This window comes from Nicotiana attenuata, unplaced genomic scaffold (genome assembly GCF_001879085.1).
Source record: "Nicotiana attenuata strain UT unplaced genomic scaffold, NIATTr2, whole genome shotgun sequence".
NCBI lineage: Eukaryota > Viridiplantae > Streptophyta > Magnoliopsida > Solanales > Solanaceae > Nicotiana > Nicotiana attenuata.
The window spans coordinates 67,168-87,470 of NW_017674430.1; the positions used below are offsets into that span (position 1 = coordinate 67,168).

The 20,303-nt window shown below is 36.3% G+C and overlaps 1 protein-coding gene across 1 annotated transcript; it reads left to right on the forward strand.

The window, feature by feature from the left end:
- The first annotated feature begins 5,003 nt into the window (after window positions 1-5,003).
- LOC109218657 (serpin-Z4-like) lies at window positions 5,004-13,224 on the forward strand. Its single transcript, XM_019383029.1, has 4 exons — window positions 5,004-5,031; window positions 6,332-6,469; window positions 12,566-12,691; window positions 12,767-13,224. The coding sequence occupies exons 1-4, from the start codon at window positions 5,004-5,006 to the stop codon at window positions 13,222-13,224; spliced, it is 750 nt and encodes a 249-aa protein (XP_019238574.1).
- Window positions 13,225-20,303: the final 7,079 nt, after the last annotated feature.

Sequence of the window (20,303 nt, forward strand, 5' to 3'; positions counted from 1 at the left end):
AAAAATTAACTCAATTTGTTTGAAATATGCAATAACTCCTAATACTTATGTAAAAGATACTAACTTAATTTAGTTGTAGCTTTATATGTATACTAAATACAAATTAAGGCTTTAAAGAATAGTAGTAAGAATTTCAACTTTGTTTAAAATGTTTTAGATGTTTTCCATATCGTAGTACTAAAATCCTCTTTTAGTACGTACCTTTCTTTTATTACGTGCATTGTTATAAAAGAATTGTAATTAGGAACAATACTTTTCTAATTCAAGTAGGATCAACGTTGTAGGGTCGGGTATATGTATAGTTTAGATCGAAAAAGAATTCTATCATTAGGTAATTTACCATTAGATCCTTAAATTATACAAATATTTAAGGGCATAAAAGTCGATCAATGTTTTAGGGATATTTTAGTCGTTCAATATTTAGCATAAATTATTCGTGCTTTTATAACAACTAGTTACTATGTACGTGCGTTGCACGTAAATCTTTAGTCACAATTTTTTTCGTGAAAGAACAACTAACTAAATTTATTAAAAAATTATTTATAAGATGAAATGATCATTTTAAAGTAATTAACATAATTAAAATACAATAATCATTTAGATGCTAAAAAATTTATGTTATTATATTAACAGAGTACTTGAATTCAAAATGATATCGTCTTTACGTACAAAGATGATCAATTTAGTTAAATTAGAAAGTATCTTATTTATATTATATAAATATTCAGTGGGGTAGAATCATATCTAATACTTCGTTATAGAGGACATTTATTGTGTATGTTTCCTTCTATAACTTTGGCTTCTCCCTCTTAAAAGTGAAACATATAGTTGTCCTCTTTGAATTACCTCCAAAAAGTATTACTTTTTCACTACTGTACTTCGACATATTTTTTAGGGTTGTCTAAATTATTTATAAGTTATATGTCGAATTTAAATTATGTCGTATATAATCCGAATAAAATTATTACCGTTTTATCGTATTCAAAACAATAAAATATTTATCATACACATATTCTAATAACCAAGTACATGTTAAAGATTTTAGAGAAATATTTATTTTAACCACTCTAAAAAATATTAGCAAATATATTTTTTTGTATATATGTATATTATATATAGTATTATACATATTTATATACTTTTTGGCTAGCTAACGCAATTATTTTTGGCATAGTGATCATCTTTATATTTTGCCTTGGATTCATTATATACTCCATGGTTATTTAATAACTTGCAAAGTCTCGATTTTTTTACATTTGTCCACTCAAAATAATCATCTCGCTCCTCAAATATAACAAAAATAATAGTCACAATTATGCAAGAAAATAATTATATGTGACACCTATTAAGATGATTTTTTTAACATATAGCATAACATTGTTGAGAAGTCTTTTCACAAATTTTTCAACATATGTAAGAGTAATAAAATATATGATAATCACATAATTGCATCGAGTTTACACCTTTTTACTTTGAAATATTATTGAAATCACGAAGAAGTATAAGGTAATTTTGAAATTCGTTCCACGTCGTTTGAGTTAAAATAATTTTAAAACTTTTGGATAAACCTCCACTATTTAGATATATACTATCGAGAATAATCAAGAATTACGTGGACATGGAGAGTAGATACATTTAAAAGAATTATATTACTCCAATGCTCTAAAAATAACATTTGTACTCCTCAACAAATCAGTACCTTAAAAATAAATATTTATTATATAGAATAAGGTAAACATGAAAAAGATAGATAGATTGACAAAAAAAACTTAAATTCATAAACCCAATATCTTCAAAACTATTCATAAAAATAAAATCAATACCTTATATTATTCAAACAACCTATTGGTTTGGAAAGTTTCAGTTGATTTTCACATTCTATATGAATATATTTTTGCCTGATCCAATCATTGTGTTTCAGTTACTTTAAATTATTTTTAACCAATCATCACGCATACTACATTCAAAATAATATTCTAAAGTATTTTGCTTTTTAGTTGAATATAACTTGATGTAATTTTGAATTGGAGACAATTCATGGCACATGAGGATCTAATGAATATAAACCAATCAAAGAAATTTTTTGTTAAACTTCAACATATAGGAGACTTAGACGTACTTGTTCTAGAAAACCTAATCTGACATTCATCGATTTTCTTTAAGAAATCTATAAAGGAATTGATTACTCATATTGAAGTAAAAATAAAAATATTAAAGAGCACGATCTCATCTGTATTATTAGAACCACTTTATTATCATGTAAAAGAAAAATATTCATATAAACATGCCCCTATATTTTTTTATCCTTTAAAATTAGTTTTTAATATTAAAAAGTTATTATTTAGTTATTTTCTTTTTATTTAATATTTTAAAAATTAATTCAAAGTATTTGAATTATGTAGTAACTGTTAGGAACACAAAACATATCATAAAATATCCTAACTTAATTTAGTTTTAGCTTTATATAAACTAATACAAAGAATTTTTCTTGCACCAAAAAAAAAACAAAGAATTTTACACTTTGTTCAAAATGTTATGAATGTTTTTAGAGCGTAGTACTAAAATTTCCTTCTAGAACGTGCCTATAAGGAATTGTAATTAGGAACAATAATTCTAGTTCAAGTAGGATCAACGTTGTAAGGACTGGCATATGTGTAGTTTAAATTAAAAAAAAATTCTATTATTAGATATTTTACCATTAGATCCTTAAATTATATAAATATTTAAGGGCATAAAAGTCGATCAATGTTTCGAGGATATTTTAGTCGTTCAACAATTAGAATAAATTATTCGTGCTTTTATAATATATATATATATATATATATATATATATATATATATATATATATATATATATATATAATAGATAGGTAGATAGATAGATATAGATATATTGATTAAATACTATTTTTCATATTTCTTTTCAGCCCAACCGTTTAAAAAATCAGTAACACCCATTTAAACCTTGAATCAACCCGCTCCATGACCCGATATACTTTCTCTTATTTCTATTACAAAAAAAAAAAATATTAGTACTTTGTTGTACCATATCATCTGGTACTCAATATAGTTATATTTAATGTATACATTGATCTAAGCAAAGTATTAAATAGAGAATAAGAAATGAATCTAACAAACTAGAGGAGTTTTTTAAAATACAATTTACGCCATTTGGAGGCGTAGTCCTTATGTTGCTCACCAAAAAAAATTACAGCATAACAGAGGAGGACATCAACCTAGTCTTTGTTCAATAAAAAAAACCCCTGTAATAATGATCAGGGTCATATACAAGTACAAAGATCCATAATCTAAGTTATAAATACTCCTATGATCCTATACAAGATTAGTACCCTTGTACATCCAATTTATCCAAGACAAGCCTGTGCCAAAAATAAAAAACTTATGATAACATGTTCCTCCTTTGCTTATGCCTTATTGAAGCCATTTGAGCCTTATCCATCAAATAGTGTCCAGCGGCACACCTAGGCAGATCTCTAGGATTGAGGAAAATGGGTTCATTCTCCTCAATGTCTCATTTAACAAGAGCATCTGCTACTTGATTAGCGTCACGGAAACAATGTTGGATCTCAAAATTCACATGTTGAAGTAGTTGTTTAGTATCCAAAAATTATATCGTGCAGTTGCCACACTAAGCTTGTGTTCCCTTTAATCATATTTGTTTGCTCAAAAGTTATCGCATATCTCATGAGTATAAAACAATATAAGTAAATCACGGGAAAATCATAGCAAACCGTAATAATCCATTGGACCAAATGAAGGAAACGAAAATAAGTGCTCAGCTTTGGGAAGAGAAATATAAAAGCTTTTATTCATAATAGTGCTTTGGTCTGCCTCTCCATGAAGAGGTTCAGAACCTTACAATGGTCTTCCTCTTGCCCATAATATGGGTCTCGTTATCTCTTTTTTCTCTTGTCAATAGTGAAGAAGAAGAAGCCCCCTTTTCTAGGGTTTTCTCTCTTGGTATTTATAGCTGTGAGCTTCGTGAGCTGGCAATAAGTGGCCGTGACCACGTTGGGATTTCGCCTTCATGGTGGCGGATGGGCCATGGCCTTGCTGATCGAATCAGATGCGGGTTGAATATCGTTAATTCTGAGTGGTCGTGCCACTTAATTAATCATGAATTAGCTTAAGACGGGATTAGCTTCGTTAATTATTGTGGGGTCGGATTCTGACCCATACAGTTAGTCCCTCCGCTTATTGAGGTCGGGCCTTGGCCGAGCTCGATGAGTGGATTCCATCGACTGTAGTTTGAGAAACTCGGATGGGGAGGTCGACTGTTGCTTCGGTCGAGGCCGAATTCTCTTTGGCGATGGCCCTTAGCCTTGTAGAGTATTAGTATTCTGTTATTGTGCTATCAAGTCATCGTTCGATCGAGGTCGAACTCTCCTCCTTGGCGAAGGCGCTTGACCTTTTAACTTACTTCGAGTGAGGTCGAGCTTCATTGTGCTATGATCCTTACGTTTGTTTTGGGTGCATACCCGTCGACCATGGCGGACGGGTCGTATATTGTGCGGCCGAGGGGAGTGAGGGCACGCTTGATACGTGTTTGGCGATGTCAAAAAATTTCTAGGGCGCAAGGAGCATCTCCTCGGCATTCATAGGTCGTTATAACCATTTCGAGGGCGAGACGCCGATTGGTGATTGCAAGGCTGCTTTATGGAGCCTGTCATAATGACGCACATTCCTATGGAATCGAACCGGTGTGCGGTTGGTCATGTAGTTAATGGTGGCTGTTGGGGTACATGAAGGCCACTTGTGTTGCCTATAAATAAAGGCTGAGGCATTCATTTTTTATATTCTCATGTTTGTCTGAGAGAGATCCTGAAGAAGCTTTTCTTACTGCTGTTTCACCTTCGTCTTCGTCCCCCAAACTTTGTTTCTTTCTCGTTATTGTATCAACAATGGCAGGCATTTCTTCCCAAAACGTTCTTCCGACGGATCTTCCGGTTAACTCACCGGTGATCGAGGAGCCATTTCCGGCAATGGGCGATGCAGAACTGGTGGAGACCGGTGAGGCTCCGTCGGTTGACGAGATAGTACCTCTGCCCGGAGGTCCGATTATTGATTTCACCGCCGATGGTGGGGAGGATCAGGTGGATGAATCCCCATTACCGGGAAAGATTGGGATGTCCCGACTACGGGGACAGGGGGTCATCCCCAGCTATGCTGACGTCGTTCTCGCTAGAAGCGAGGAGAGGGTCCACACCGATCGTAGGGGATACTGCATCTTTTACGCCTATCCCTTCAAGTTGGGGTTTAAGCTCCCGCTCCCAATGCTGGTGGTTGATTTCTGTCGTTATTACGGGGTGTGCCCGGGTCAGCTTGCTCCTTCTCTTTACAAATTGCTAGCTATGTTTATCAAATATGCAGAACTGGCCGGTAGGGAGGTCACGCTGCAGCATGTGCTTAGTCTCTACGCTCCCCAGAGGGTCCGCGGTACCATGATTCAAGCGTGCCCTCGTGGGTCGAGGGGCCTGACTGCAAAACTGGATGACGAGGTCGACCCTCGCCCTTTTGAGCACTTCTTCTACATCAGGACTGAACATTTAGTGGCGTGCTCTGCTGGGTTCCCAGAGGCTTGGAATCATGCACGTAAGTTCTTTTGTCGTCGAATTCTTTTTTCTACCCCTACTTACGTCTTGTGCTCGTAAGCGTTAACTCGTGTCAATTTTGTAGCCGAAAAATCGTCGCCGGCTCCGTTAGCTGGGATACGCGGATGGGTCGAGGTCGTGCTCCCCCATACGGTGGGGATACGCACATGGGCGTCTTTCTGGGAGAAGCATGGCCGTAGGCCTGCGGCAGGTAAAAAATTGATTTCTTCTGTTCCGCTTTGTTTCAACTCTATTCATCAACTTTGTTTTTCTGTGATCAGGGAGGGCACGCCGCGTCAGGGCCCCTCAGTTGGCCTTCCGTCGGCCGGGTGCAATCGCTCGACTTACTGCAGCGCCGGTGTCGCGCCCAATACCGAGGGCGGCATCAGTTGAATCTTCAGCGGTTCCTTCTCCAGCACGGGCCGCACTTCGGGATGAGAGGCCATCAGGGGTTGTGCGCCCTAGAGCGGATTCGCCATTAGATGGGGAGGAGGAAAGGCCATTGATAAGGCGTAGGGTCGTGTTCACGCCGGCTCCTCCTGCGGTAATTAATTTGGACTCCCCCCCGGCGGATGCGGAGCGGAGTGTGGCTGCGGCGCCTGACCTTGAGGGTGGACATGCAATGGGGGTTGCCCCGATTGCCTTATGCCATGATGATGCCGTCGCTTCGGCGACTCAATTGGTGGTTCCAGTCGCTGAGACGGGAGGTAGTTCCTCAGCGGCTGCTAATGTTGGTGAGGCAAGCGCTCCTTCGGTGGCTACAGCGGGTGGTTCTACCTCGCTGGTGGCGGAAGGGGGAAGGGATGCTGTAGAAGATGAGTACGAGTCCAAATCCGACTTGGACCCCGACGACGTCTGTATGTTCCGGGAAGGCTTCACCAATTCAGTGGTGCGCGCAGGGGGGCGATCTCGCTTCATCGAGGTTCCCACGGAGTTGAACTTATTGCTCCAAGGGGAAAGCTTGGTGCCGTAGTTCGAGCTGCTATGCTCGGAGGCCGAGAATGCGTCGTTGAGGGGCATTACGGATATCGGACTGATGAATGAAGTGGCCGTGATGGGCTTGAGGGTATGTACTATTACGTCGGTTCGCTTCTTCTTTGCCTTAGTTTGTTCTTTATCTTAATCGTTGTCTTTGCTTTGCAGTCTTATTTGTTGGAGGTGGAGAGCATCCGTCGAGCCAAGGTCCACTCGGGGATATTTTGCGGGCGCTGGAGAAGTATCGCCGCTACCGAGATCAGTGCCGAGAGTTACGCGTGCGCTTGAGGAATGATCCCCATAGCCGGGCCTTGGTCGAGGAACTGGCGAGGCGGGAGCTTCAGATGCAGCAAACACTTGGCAGAACGAGTGCTCTCGAGGAGCAGCTCCGCCGGAAGGATGAGGAGCTCGAGGCGGTAAAGAGGGCCGCAGCTGAGTGTGAGCGCCAGGGCCAGGCTAAGGCGGCGGAGGCCGCTGCGGCATGGGGCGGGAAAGTGACTGCGTTGGAGGGTGAAGTCGCGGTATTGAAGCTTCAGGTGAGGGATGCCTCGTCGAGGGCTGGGGCGTTGACGGAAGCTATCCGCGTGCACGAGTCCCAACGGGCGTTGGAGAGGGCTACTGCGGCCTTTAGAGAAGCGAGTCTCGAGGAGCGGATCGGTGTCTTTGAGCAGGACGCCCAAGTCATGGCGGACCAGATCACAGCCTTAGAAGAAGAGAATCAGCGCCTACAGGACCAAGCCGCTTCTTCCAGCCAGGCTCGCGAACTTTGGGTCTTTGCCGAGGCCCAACGTGATGTATATAAGAATTTGTGGGAGGCCGGCATCGTGACCGAAGCTGCTTTCGAGGGAGCGCATCATAAGGCTCGTGAGGCCCGTACCGACTGTGGGTTTGACGCGGCGACGCCAGAGGCTGACGCTGGTGCGGATGGTGGCGCGGATGGCGCCGAGTAAAAAGATATGCATTTTTCTTGTTTTTCTTTTCTCTTTCCTTGTATTGATCGGCCTTGGCCGGGTGTAAGAGGGGAAGACCCGCAATTAACTTTGTAGATAAATGATATCTCCTTTCCGTTATTTGCCTTGTGTCTGTTTTGTACCTCCTCTTTTTCCCCCTTAGATTTTTCTTTGCATGCGCTCGAAGGGGTGATTTGCCTTCGAGTTCGACTTTGGTAGGCATGTTAATTTTTAATTGTTGACGACTCTTCTTCTTCGACTCGGGGTGAACGAGTCGGAGCCGTTGCTTGGCGATAGCGGCACTTAGCCTTAGTCCCAGTTCGGGCGCGGTCGAACTGTCGGCCGTGATGACAGAAACGCGGCCTTGTAGTTTGACCGGGGCCAGACTTTACGTGTCCCCAATCTTAGTTTGAGTTGGGAGTACTTACTTGAAGGGCGAGGGTGCCTGACCTGTGCCTCGATTCGTTGGAGGTTGGGTTTCGCTGAGTTCAATGATGACGGCGCTTGGTCCGAGTCCTGGTTCAACTGTGGTTGAACTTGTTAGATTTGAGGACGAATGCGTCTAGCCTTATGGTTCAAGCGAGGTCGAACTCGTTGGATTTGATGGCGAAGGCGCGTGGCCTGAGTCTTGGTTCGACCGTAGCTAAACTTACTAGCGAAGGCGCATGGGCTTGATTTTATGGCGAAGGCGGGTAGCCTGAGTCGTGGTTCAACTGTATTTGAACTTCTTGGCGAAGGCGCATAGCCCGAGTCATGGTTCGACTGTATTTGAACTTCTTGGCGAAGGGGCATAGCCTTGATTTAATGGCGAAGGCACATAGCATGAGTCCCAGTTCAACTGTTGTTGGACTTAGTCGATTTTGATGGCGAAGGCTCATGGCCTGAGTCCCAGTTCAAATGTTGTTGAACTTTGTCAATTTTGACGGCGAAGGCGCATAGCCTGAGTCATGGTTCAACCGTATTTGAACTTATTGGCGAAGGCGCATAGCCTTGATTTAATGACGAAGGCGCTTAGCCTGAGTCTTGGTTCAACCGTAGTTGAACTTGGTCGATTTTGATGGCGAAGGCGCATAGCCTGAGTCATGGTTCAACCGTATTTGAACTTATTGGCGAAGGCGCATAGCCTTGATTTAATGACGAAGGCGCTTAGCCTGAGTCTTGGTTCAACCGTAGTTGAACTTACTAGCGAAGGTGCATAGCCTGAGTCTTGGTTCAACCGTATTTGAACTTATTGGCGAAGGCGCATAGCCTTGATTTAATGACGAAGGCGCTTAGCCTGAGTCTTGGTTCAACCGTAGTTGAACTTACTGGCGAAGGCGCATAGCCTGAATCTTGGTTCAACCGTAGTTGAACTTACTGGCGAAGGCGCATAGCCTGAGTCTTGGTTCAATCGTAGTTGAACTTACTGGCGAAGGCGCATAGCCTTGATTTCATGGCGAAGGCGCATAGCCTGAGTCTTGGTTCAACCGTAGTTGAACTTACTGGTGAAGGCGCATAGCCTTGATTTCATGGCGAAGGAGCATAGCCTGAGTCTTGGTTCAACTGTAGTTGAACTTACTGGCGAAGGCGCATAGCCTGAGTCTTGGTTCAACCGTAGTTGAACTTACTGGCGAAGGCGCATAGCCTTGATTTCATGGCGAAGGCGCATAGCCTGAGTCCTAGTTCAACTATTGTTGAACTTGGTCGATTTTGCTGGCGAAGGCGCATAGCCTGAGTCTTGGTTCAATCGTAGTTGAACTTACTGGCGAAGGCGCATAGCCTTGATTTAATGGCGAAGGCACGTAGCCTGAGTCTTGGTTCAACCGTAGTTGAACTTACTGGCGAAGGCGCATAGCCTAGACTTAATGGCGAAGGCGCATAGCCTAGACTTAATGGTGAAGGTGCATAGCCTGAGTCTTGGTTCAACCGTAGTTGAACTTACTGGCGAAGGCGCGTAGCCTGAATCTTGGTTCAACCGTAGTTGAACTTACTGGCGAAGGCGCATAGCCTGATTCTTGGTTCAACCGTAGTTGAACTTACTGGCGAAGGCGCATAGCCTGAATCCCAGTTCAACTGTTGTTGAACTTTGTCAATTTTTGATGGTGAAGGCGCGTAGCCCGAGTCCCAGTTCAACTGTTGTTGAACTTGGTCGATTTTGATGGCGAAGGCGCGTAGCCTGAGTCCCAGTTCAACTGTTGAACTTGGTCGATCTTGATGGCGAAGGCTCATGGCCTGAGTCCCATATTGTGGGTATTGAGTGCTGAAGCTCGGTTTGGATTCGAGACCTTGAGCGGCTTATCCGTTGTCTTCCCAACCAGGGTATATAGGCTGTCTTGAGGCGACTCTCGGCTCGAGATATCTCCGTGCCGATTTCTGACCGGAGCTCGTATCAGGGATGTGGGAGATGCCTTACAGAGACCTTCCCTTAGGAGGGGGGGGGGGGCTTTTTCTTTTTGTTTGCACTATCTGAGATTGGAGAGAGAGAGAACTTAGATCTTGATTTGAGATCTTCGAGTTCCCCTTCGAGTTTGGCGTTTCTTTCCTTTTGGTCCAAGGAAGAACTACGCGATTTTGCTAGGAAATCCCCACAGACGTCGCCAAATTATTTGCTCAAAAGTTATCGCATATCTCATGAGTATAAAACAATATAAGTAAATCACGGGAAAATCATAGCAAACCGTAATAATCCATTGGACCAAATGAAGGAAACGAAAATAAGTGCTCAGGATTAGGGGGAGAAACATTAGAAGCCTTTTATTGATAATATTGGTTTGGTCTGCCTCTCCATGAAGAGGTTCAGAGCCTTACAATGGTGTTCCTCTTGCCCATAATTTGGGTATCGTTGTCTCTTTTTTCTCTCTCCATAGTGGTGAAGAAGANCAATGGTCTTCCTCTTGCCCATATATGGGTCTCGTTATCNCGTTTTTTCTCTTGTCAATAGTGAAGAAGAAGAAGCCCCCTTTTCTAGGGTTTCCTCTCTTGGTATTTATAGCTGTGAGCTTCGTGAGCTGGCAATAAGTGGCCGTGACCACGTTGGGATTTCGCCTTCATGGTGGCGGATGGGCCATGGCCTTGCTGATCGAATCAGATGCGGGTTGAATATCGTTAATTTTGAGTGGTCGTGCCACTTAATTAATCATGAATTAGCTTAAGACGGAATTAGCTTCGTTAATTATCGTGGGGTCGGATTCTGACCCATACAATATTGATTATGTTTTGAAAACTCCGTGAAATACACTGCTTCACCCCCAGCTATGCTGCCTTTGCCTACGCCAAATTGCTACTGCCCCTTCCTATATTATATGCAAAAGCCAAGATCAAATTGCCTTTAGAGTCTCTAATAATACCTCCAGCCCCCATAACCCCTTCCCCATTCCGACTTCCATCAGTATTTATTTTCACCCAATTTCAATCTTATGGGAGAGTGAAAGAACTTGATCACAAATGCCAAACCAGTGCCCACGCCACTCCTTGCTGCAATGGGTGTTTAGATATGGACCATCTTAAATGGTTCAAAATTTGATACTTTACTCTAGCTCTTGAAATTCTAGTATCTCCATACCTTAATGCACATCTTGACTTCAAAATTTGAATCACCAATACGATTACTCAAAATATGATGCAATTGGTCAAACTATCATTTGCCATCCACAGTAATATCGCTTACAGGTTGTCCTCTTGGTGTGTTCTCATAGGAGATAATCTGAGCTATCACCCCCATTCCTGTCCAATTATCCCACCAAAGGCTTGAGTTGCCAGCATTAATCTTCCTCAGTAAGTTCTTTTCAACTTTCTCCTTTATTTATCGGATAATTGATTGAAAACTAAGATGGAAGCACCTAGCTTGTAAAATTAAGTCTTCTTTGTATGCAAATATGGAGAATGGATAGCATGTCCCAGCTGAGGTGTGCATCAGAGTCCTCAACTTTAATTTTAGCCTAACAAGAAGTGAATCAATGCATTCTTTCGCAAACAGATACTCCGAACAATGACATTTCTGCGTCGCAACTAAGCAAATACTTATAATTCAATAAAGGATTACTTTTAACATGCGATAGGCTGATAGCAATTACCAGGTTGGTTATCATTTTTTACCAGATTATCAATTAGAGTGATCTTTATCAATTGTTTTCTCTAATGAGTGACATGATTACGTAAATATTATTTAAATTTATCGGAGTATAGAACTTAAACGAGTTATATGCAGAGAATATTCACACAATCATCTTTTAAAAGGTAATTGCATATAACTCTATTTAATAAGCATTAATTGGTAACCTAGAATAAATTATAAATAAGCTGCTATAATATGTTAATTATATTGATGATGCAAAAAATATTATGACACTGTTAGCGTATATAACTTGAATCCTACAAGTATATATAAGTTAAACTTGTAAAAATCTTTTACAATACTAGGTTCAAAATCAATTACACGTAACTATTTACTGCAAAAATGGACTGGCGGCAAGTAAAAATTGATAAGTCAATTGTTATAGCAAGTAAAACAACATTGATAGTAGTATCTAAGTTATATGTTAACCTTTAAAAAAAAAGAAAATTCAGAGAATTTGTATCTAAGACAATTTATTTTCTTTTATATCACGAATCGCTTATGTTCCCATCCCAACCTTTTTACCTTATCTACTATAAGCTATTCCGTGTACAACACTGAAAACCAAAAATAATTTGACAAAAAAGGGCAGCCCGATGCACTACGCTCCCGTTATATGTATGCAGGGAAGGACGGGACCTCAAGGGTCTATTGCACGCAATCTACCCTGTATTTCTGCAAGAGACTATTTTCACGGCTCGAATCCTGACCTCCTAGTCACATGTCAACAACTTTATCAATTATTGAGTTTAGTATAATTTATGCATGAATTTGTGCATAGGAAATGAACAAATTATGCTGCAGGAAGAGTACGTAGAAGAAGCTAACTTGTGGGCAAAGACTGCATCAAAAGGCCTTTTTCACTGAAATTCTAAGGACCAAGCACCTGAACGAATTTACAGCGGTCAATTTTGCAAATGCCTTATATTTTAAAGGTACATGGGAAGATAATTTTGATGAATATCGCACCATAAACAAAGACTTTCACCAACTCAACGGTGACAAATTTTCAGTACCATTCATGACTGGCTGCGGCAAATTTCTTTATGGATCATATGAAGGTTATCAAGTTGCTAAAATTTGATATGGAATTGGAGAAGACAATAAAGAGTTCTCTATGTTTATTTTCCTTCCAGATGAAAAAGATGGATTGCCTAGTCTATTGACAAAAGTGAATTCTAATCCAAAATTCTTTACCCAAAAGTTCAGGCTATGGAAGGAAAAACTTGATGCATTCTACATTCCAAAGCTCAAATTCCCATACACTGCTATGGATGAAGTGATAGAAACAATGAAGGAAATGGGATTGACTCTGCCTTTTGACGAAGAATTCAGAGAGATAACTGAGATTGTGGAAGCTAAAGGGTCATTCTTTATCAACAGGATATTACAAAAAGCATTTGTCGAAATAAATGAGAAGGGTACTGAAGCAGCAGCTGTTACTTTTGAGTCATATGATGACTTGGGATTTTCATTGGAGGATTTAAGTTTCGTAGCAAATCACCCTTTCTTATTCATGATAAGGGAAAAGGTTTCAAGATCGGTGATATTCACTGGAGCTGTATTAAATCCTTTGAGTGACACTATAACATAAAGCTTTTATAGCTACGAAATCTTAGCTACGAATTTAAAAATCATGACAAATACCTAACAATAGCCACAAAAAATAGAATTTCCTGGCTATTTACAGATTTGTGAAATTTACTAGCCACGAAAATTAAATTGGTAAAGCTAATTCCTTATTTTTGCTATAATTACTAACAATCATAGCAATAATTTCCTAAATAGCTACAAATTTGTTGCTACAATAGAATTGCGTAGCTGATTCATACGTTTTAGCCACGCATTTAAAGTTATTGTAGCAATAATAACCTTTTAGCCATAATAAATTATTTGAAATAAAATATTGTAGCTAAAGAAATACATTTGCTTCAAGTTATAAAAAAAAATGTGGCAATAGGCAAAGTATATAGCCACGAATTTATTGTTATAACAAAATATTGTAGCTAATTGTTAATTTTGCTACAAACTGAAAGCTATTGTGGCAAAAATAACATTTTAACCACAATAAATTATTTAAAATAAAATATTTATAGCTTTTTTGCTTCAAGTTCTAAAATATGACCGCAATAATTGGCTTAATAGCTATAATTATTTTTCATTACAGGCTGATTTAGCCACAAATTTATTGCTCTAATAAAATTTCGTAGCTAATTATTAGCTTTTGCCACAAGTTGAAACTTGCTATAGTAGTATAACTTAAAAGGCCTATAAAATTATTCAAAACAAAATCTTGTAGCTAATGAGTATTTTTGCTTCAAACTAGAAAGAAAATGAAAATAGTTGGCTTAGAAAAATGAAAATGGTTGCCATGACAAAAATGATTTGAATATTTTTGCTTGATTATGAAAAGCATGACAAGTGTTGTCTAACACTATTAGGTAATAAAATATTAATGTCAAATGTAGCAGTTGTATTTTTCTTATAAGATAGAAAAATAGTAATTGTATATGATTAAGGAAGAAAATAGTAATTGTATATGAGATTAAATAATTATTTGAAATGAAAAATTAATCTTCATTCTCAAATAATATATCATTTGTTTACCTGCTTATAGCAGCAAAACTTATCAATTGACTTTTTAGACTTATCAAACTCATATTTTAGTTTATTGCAGTTGTTGTTAATTATATATTTTTGTGCAAAATTTAAATTATTATTAATACTTGTGAATATTTATGTATGTCATATACTCTATTACTTTTAAATAAGTGTACCTATTTATTTCAAAAAAGTATTCATATTGATGATTTTAATTGTTGTAGTGATATTTATGTATATGGTCCTTAATAATTTCTAAATCACTTAATCATATATGTACTAAGAATTAATTTTTAAATAAGTGCTCATAGAATGAAGAGCTTTGTTGGGGGGAGGGTTGGTACATTTAGTTTTGATAAATGACCAAAGGCTCCAATTATATACAAGAAACATATTTAGCACTACAAGAAATAATAATAATCTTAATGAAAAACGACATTTCGTAGCTACATAATCACGGATTTATAATTAATTTATGGTTTCATCACTAATTAAAAAATTTATATTGAAATAATAAATTTTCCAATGAAAAATAAAATTTATTGCTAATTTTGCCCTAATATATGATGCCAAATTAAATTTAAAAACATGATCTTTACCGATAACATTATTATTTGTAAGAGTTATATAATTTTTAATATCTAGTTATAGTAAGATATCTAAGTCCATACAAAAATTAATTATATTTTTTTATTCTGGTTAAATCAGTATTAGTTGTAAGTTCTAATTTCATTAAAAATATTGAATTATATCTAATTAAGGCGTGAATAATTAACTACTGAGAATAAAAATATTATATATATTTATTCTAGACGATAAAATACGTTATGATAAGGTTTTTGCAATCTTAATAATTATCATAAAAGAAATTATATGTCGAATCTAAAAATTAAAATTTTAATATCATTCTTATACATGAAAGAGATCTTATTTTTCTCGTGAGTATTATTTGTATTTAAAAATAGTTACATATTTTTATTATTATTATGCTTATTCTTGAGTATTTTGTATTTAAAAATAGTTATAGACTTTCACTATTATTAAGTTATTTTTGTAAAATATTTAAGAATTTAATATGATGATATAGGGGTGTATAACAAAACAAGCTAGTATACAGTAATAATTTATTTTCTGGTAAATAATAAATATCATAATTCATATTAAACAAAGTATTACTTTAAAGTTTCAAAACTAATAGAAATAAGTATATAATTATAGTTAGTTAAACTTAAATATTATATATTAGATATAAATAATTGTGTGATTCTATCTACATTGATTATTAGTTATATTCAATTTAGATAAGTATAAAAGTTATTGATTTAATAATCTAATACTATTTTAATAACTTAATAATGATCATAAACCTATCTTAACACTAAAAATTATGAAGCTAATATTATTGAAATGTGAACATATAATAAAACTAACAATTTCATATAAGATGAAGAAGCTATAAAGAAAAATATATTTTAGAATATCTTTATTTCATGCGAATAGCTAATACTTTTTATTTTACTTAAATTTTATATATTTATTCTATTGTTTATATGTAATTTTCTTATTTTTATTTGAATTTATGGTATTTAATGTATTTGTGTTAAGAAGTAAATAAGGCAAAATATATAAGAAAACCTCCAAACCAAAACCTAAACCTCCAAACCAAAACCTAAACTTCTCCTCTACCTCAGACGCCACTCTCCTTCTCCTTTCTTATTAAGAAGTAAACCATTTTTTTATTCCTTTCTTCCACACTAGGCGACGTTAATTTAAAACTGCAAGAAAGACAAAGAGGAGTAAGAGGGTATTCCCACTGCTTTTCATTTATGCACAAAAATTTTAATTTGTTGGTTTGTCTCTTCCATATCGTAGGGTTTTTAAATCTTCTTACACCTGCTTGGGTTTGGAGTTTTAAGTTCAATTTACGAGTTATTCCAGTAATTTGATAGGTATTATGCCTTATTTGTTATAAGAAGTGAGTGCGATTTTGAAGATTGACAGGTTTTGTCCCTTATACTTAATTGACTTGAGTTTCTGCTTCAATTGTTTGTTTTTTATTTATAGGGTGCTCAAGAGAAAAGTGCCTTTGAAAAATTTCAATCTCTTCTAATGTCAAACTGTAAGTTTTACTTCTTTTTTTAATCTCCTTAAGTTTTATGATATTTGTTTAAATGCTTTTTCTTTTGTCGTCTGTGTTGGAAAAAAGCTTACATCTTTTTTCACTTTTTTTCACTTGATTCATGGCTAAAAATTTTTCTTATTCCATAATTTATTGAATTTTTTTAATTACTAACTGTAAATGCATCTAAATCGGTATATATTTTGATAATTCAAATATAAGTTTCTCACAATAATATGTTATTTCATTATTTCAGTATAGTGATTACGGAGAGTGCTTCATTATTTTCTTGGCTAAGTTTTATCTTATTCCATAATTTATTGAATTTTTTTAATTACTAACTGTAAGTGCATCTAAATCGGTATATATTTGGATAATTCAAATATAAGTTTCTCACAAGATCATGTTATTTTATTATTTCAGTATAGTGATTACAGAGAGTGCTTCATTATTCTTGGATGCATGAAGATCAAGGCTGCTATGAGGGTGGCAGCATGAATCATCAAGCAAATACTTATGTTCATTTAATGTGAAATTTTGTATATTATGTCTGATCTCTGTCACAATCAAGCCTCACATTGGCTAGTTCTTTACTTCAAATTTTAGTATTGTAGAAGACTTCTCTATTGCAGATGCTATGAATTTATTAGTACAAATGTGTATTTTGGAATTTATTTTGTGACATTTTTTTAAATGCCAATTTGCGTAGAATAAGTTATTTCTCAAGCTTAATATGTTAGTATTTTTAATATATTATGCACGGCCACAAAATAATCGGAAAATTTTAGAAAAAAAATCAAATAGCTAAAAAATAGGGGATTTGTGAGAGAAACTTTTGTCACTATAATAAATTAATTTTTTTTGTAAAAAAATTAAAATATAATAAAATAATCTAACCACGAATATTTTGTATGATTTGTAGCCATGAAACTTTTAGTATGTAGCTAAACAAAAATATCTTTGCCACATGCTACTATATGAAAGCAGTTACATATCTAAATTTTCGTGGCAAATAAATTTAAATTTTTTGCCATGCTATAACACTTTGTGGCTACCACATAAAGATAGCTAAAGATTTTTTTTGTCGTGGAAAGAGTATAAAATCATTTGCTATAAATGTTTTTATCGTGGCAAAAGTATAAAATTATTGCTATATATATATCTACAATACAAAAATTTCGTACCAATAAGTATTAATCCTTAGCCACGGACCATGTAAAGTCTGTAGCTAACTTTTAGCTACGCTACATTTTGCTACGGAAAAAAATATTGTAGCTAAAGTGTTTAGCCACGAAAATTTTCATAATTAGCTACGTTGTATTTTGTAGCTATAAATGCATCATGTTGTAGTGTGAATCAAATGATTCAGATGACTAAGTACGAAAGAGGCATGGGAGTTTTTGTGTGTGTCTGTGTGAGATTGGCTATTTGTAGAGGCGGATCCAGGATTTAAAGTTTATGGGTTCTAATAGCGACCTTAAGTAAATATACAATAAATTACATGGGTTCAAAATAAAAAATTATGGATATTTAGTGAATTTTTTAAACATATATATAGGGTATGTGCAAAAGCTACTGAGTTTACGGAAACCCACATGTAATAGGCTGTATCTGCCCCTGGCTATTTGTATAAAAACTTTGACGGTCTCCTATTAGTAAAGCCTTGTTACTGAGGGACGTTCGGATCACTAAAAGGTGGATATTTGGTAGTGATATTAGTGTTAAAACACAGTCATTCTATCTTGTTTATCGTCCAATTTTACTGTTAACATGTCACTACCTTTATACTACCCACACACTATGAAAGGGATCACTTGGTTTTGTGTCCCATTACAAACTTAATTTTATGACCATCCATCATAAAAGACGATAATGATTTTCCAAAGTAAAATATCCTCTACATGAAAACATTTCACGTAAAACATTTTACATTATCCTACTAAACATACCTAATAGAAGGTATAAAAGAAAGACCCCCGAAAAGAAAGAAGAAGAATCACTTTACCCCCTTTGATGCATTGATCCATTCTTGCTGGGCTACGTAGTGGGTCCATTGGTTTTTTTTTGCTCTTTACAAATTTATTTTTAGTTTTTTGACCCTATTTTTCTTTTTTTTTTTTACACATGGGAGATTTATTTTTACACGTAAAAGATCTAAAAAGGTCATTTTCTTAAATTCAAAATTGTAAAGGGACATGATGTACAAATAGCACCTACGTAGTATAGTCGATACCCATGTTGGGACATGCTCTTCTTTTCTCCATGTGAGTTTTAAATTTTAGAGAAAATTACATAATAATACACTCCATAAGTTGACCTTGCATTATTTTAGCCCACTTACAAGTTTGCAAATGTGTAGCCAAATATCAATAAGCTTAGATCTGAATTTTTTTAGCCCACTTAGAGATGCCTTCCGATAAAACTTTTCAGAACTCCAAAGCATCCTGCACGATACAATCTGGGTGTGTGGGGAGGAAAAGGGCGGATTCAACAAACCCTTCCATACACAGGTCAAAAACATTTAATGGAGGTTATGAACATCCTGATAGCTTTCTCAGCTTACCTTCTTTCACCTATTGAAATCTCCATTCTTAGCTAAGATATAAAGGTCATTGCCTCATCCTTAATATGTCTTTTCTTTCTCCAAGGCAAAAAAAAATTCAACACTGTCTTCCTTCACTGCTAGAAATACGATCCAAACTTAAAAGGGATACCCTGTCCAAATAAGGTCGTCCAACTTATACTAAGATCTGCATTAATCCAATAGCATTGCATTAAAGTCTAGATGCTCATCCATATGGAAGCAATATGCTCATTCAGTGTCAAAGCACTCCTGAATAGAATAGCAATAATTATTGCAGAGACGGTTTCTCGCATCAGATTTTAACCTATAAGATAAAAGGACATTACACATTATGGTCAGAAGTCAGAAAACAGCTCAAACAACAAAAATGAATCAAGACAACTACATAAAATACAATTGAAAAAATTCACAGTACTGATCTGCATTCTGCACAACTACATCAAGTATGCTTTGCAAAGAGAAACAGATTCACTTATACAAGGCTGATACATTATTTACAGGATCCAAATATCAAAAATAGCAAGTGAAAATCGTACAAAAAATTCGTCAGAAGTGCTTATAGACTTTTATACAATATTATACACTTTTATACAAAGAGGTATATTATATATATAGTTGTATAAAAGTGTACAAAATGAAGAGGAGGAGGACGAGGAATAAGAAATGTATCAGCCTTGTATAAAATAATGTATAAGAGATGTTTATACACTATTATATGTTACTTATACATTATTATACACTATTATACAAATGAATCATATTAATGGAGCTTCACCGGTTCTTCTTCTTCTTTGGGCATCTTCTGAAATTCAACTCAAATCTACCTCAAATCTGCTCCAAATCACTTCAAATTTGAGTTTTGAACTCCCCTTGACGATCCCAATCAATTGGGCCAACACACAATCCAAACAACTAACAAAATCGAAAAATCCAATTTTGAAATTGAAGCTTCGAATGACCTTTAATGGTGACTCCAAAATAGTAATTCTCTTAAGTGGTATTTTTTCTTCTCATCTTAATAGTGATTATTAACTTTGATTATGGAAGGAGAATTGAAGAATATATATAATGGTAGAGAAACTTTGGGGTGCAAAGTCGTGAAAGAGGAAGAAGAAGAAGAACGAAGAAAAGAAAAAAATAGGTGGGCTAACTGGTGAAAAAAATTTCAGATTATATACAACCTGGGCTATATCAGGTAAGAGCTTCAAATGTGGGCCATCTTTTGATGGACTGTTGGGCCAAGTGACAAGGAGCGTAATTTTCCCTAAATTTTATATATTGACGTATAAAAATATTTATACAATCATGTTATTTACAAGGTAATTGTACCTAATTCTATTTAATATCATTGATTTGTTAACCTATAATA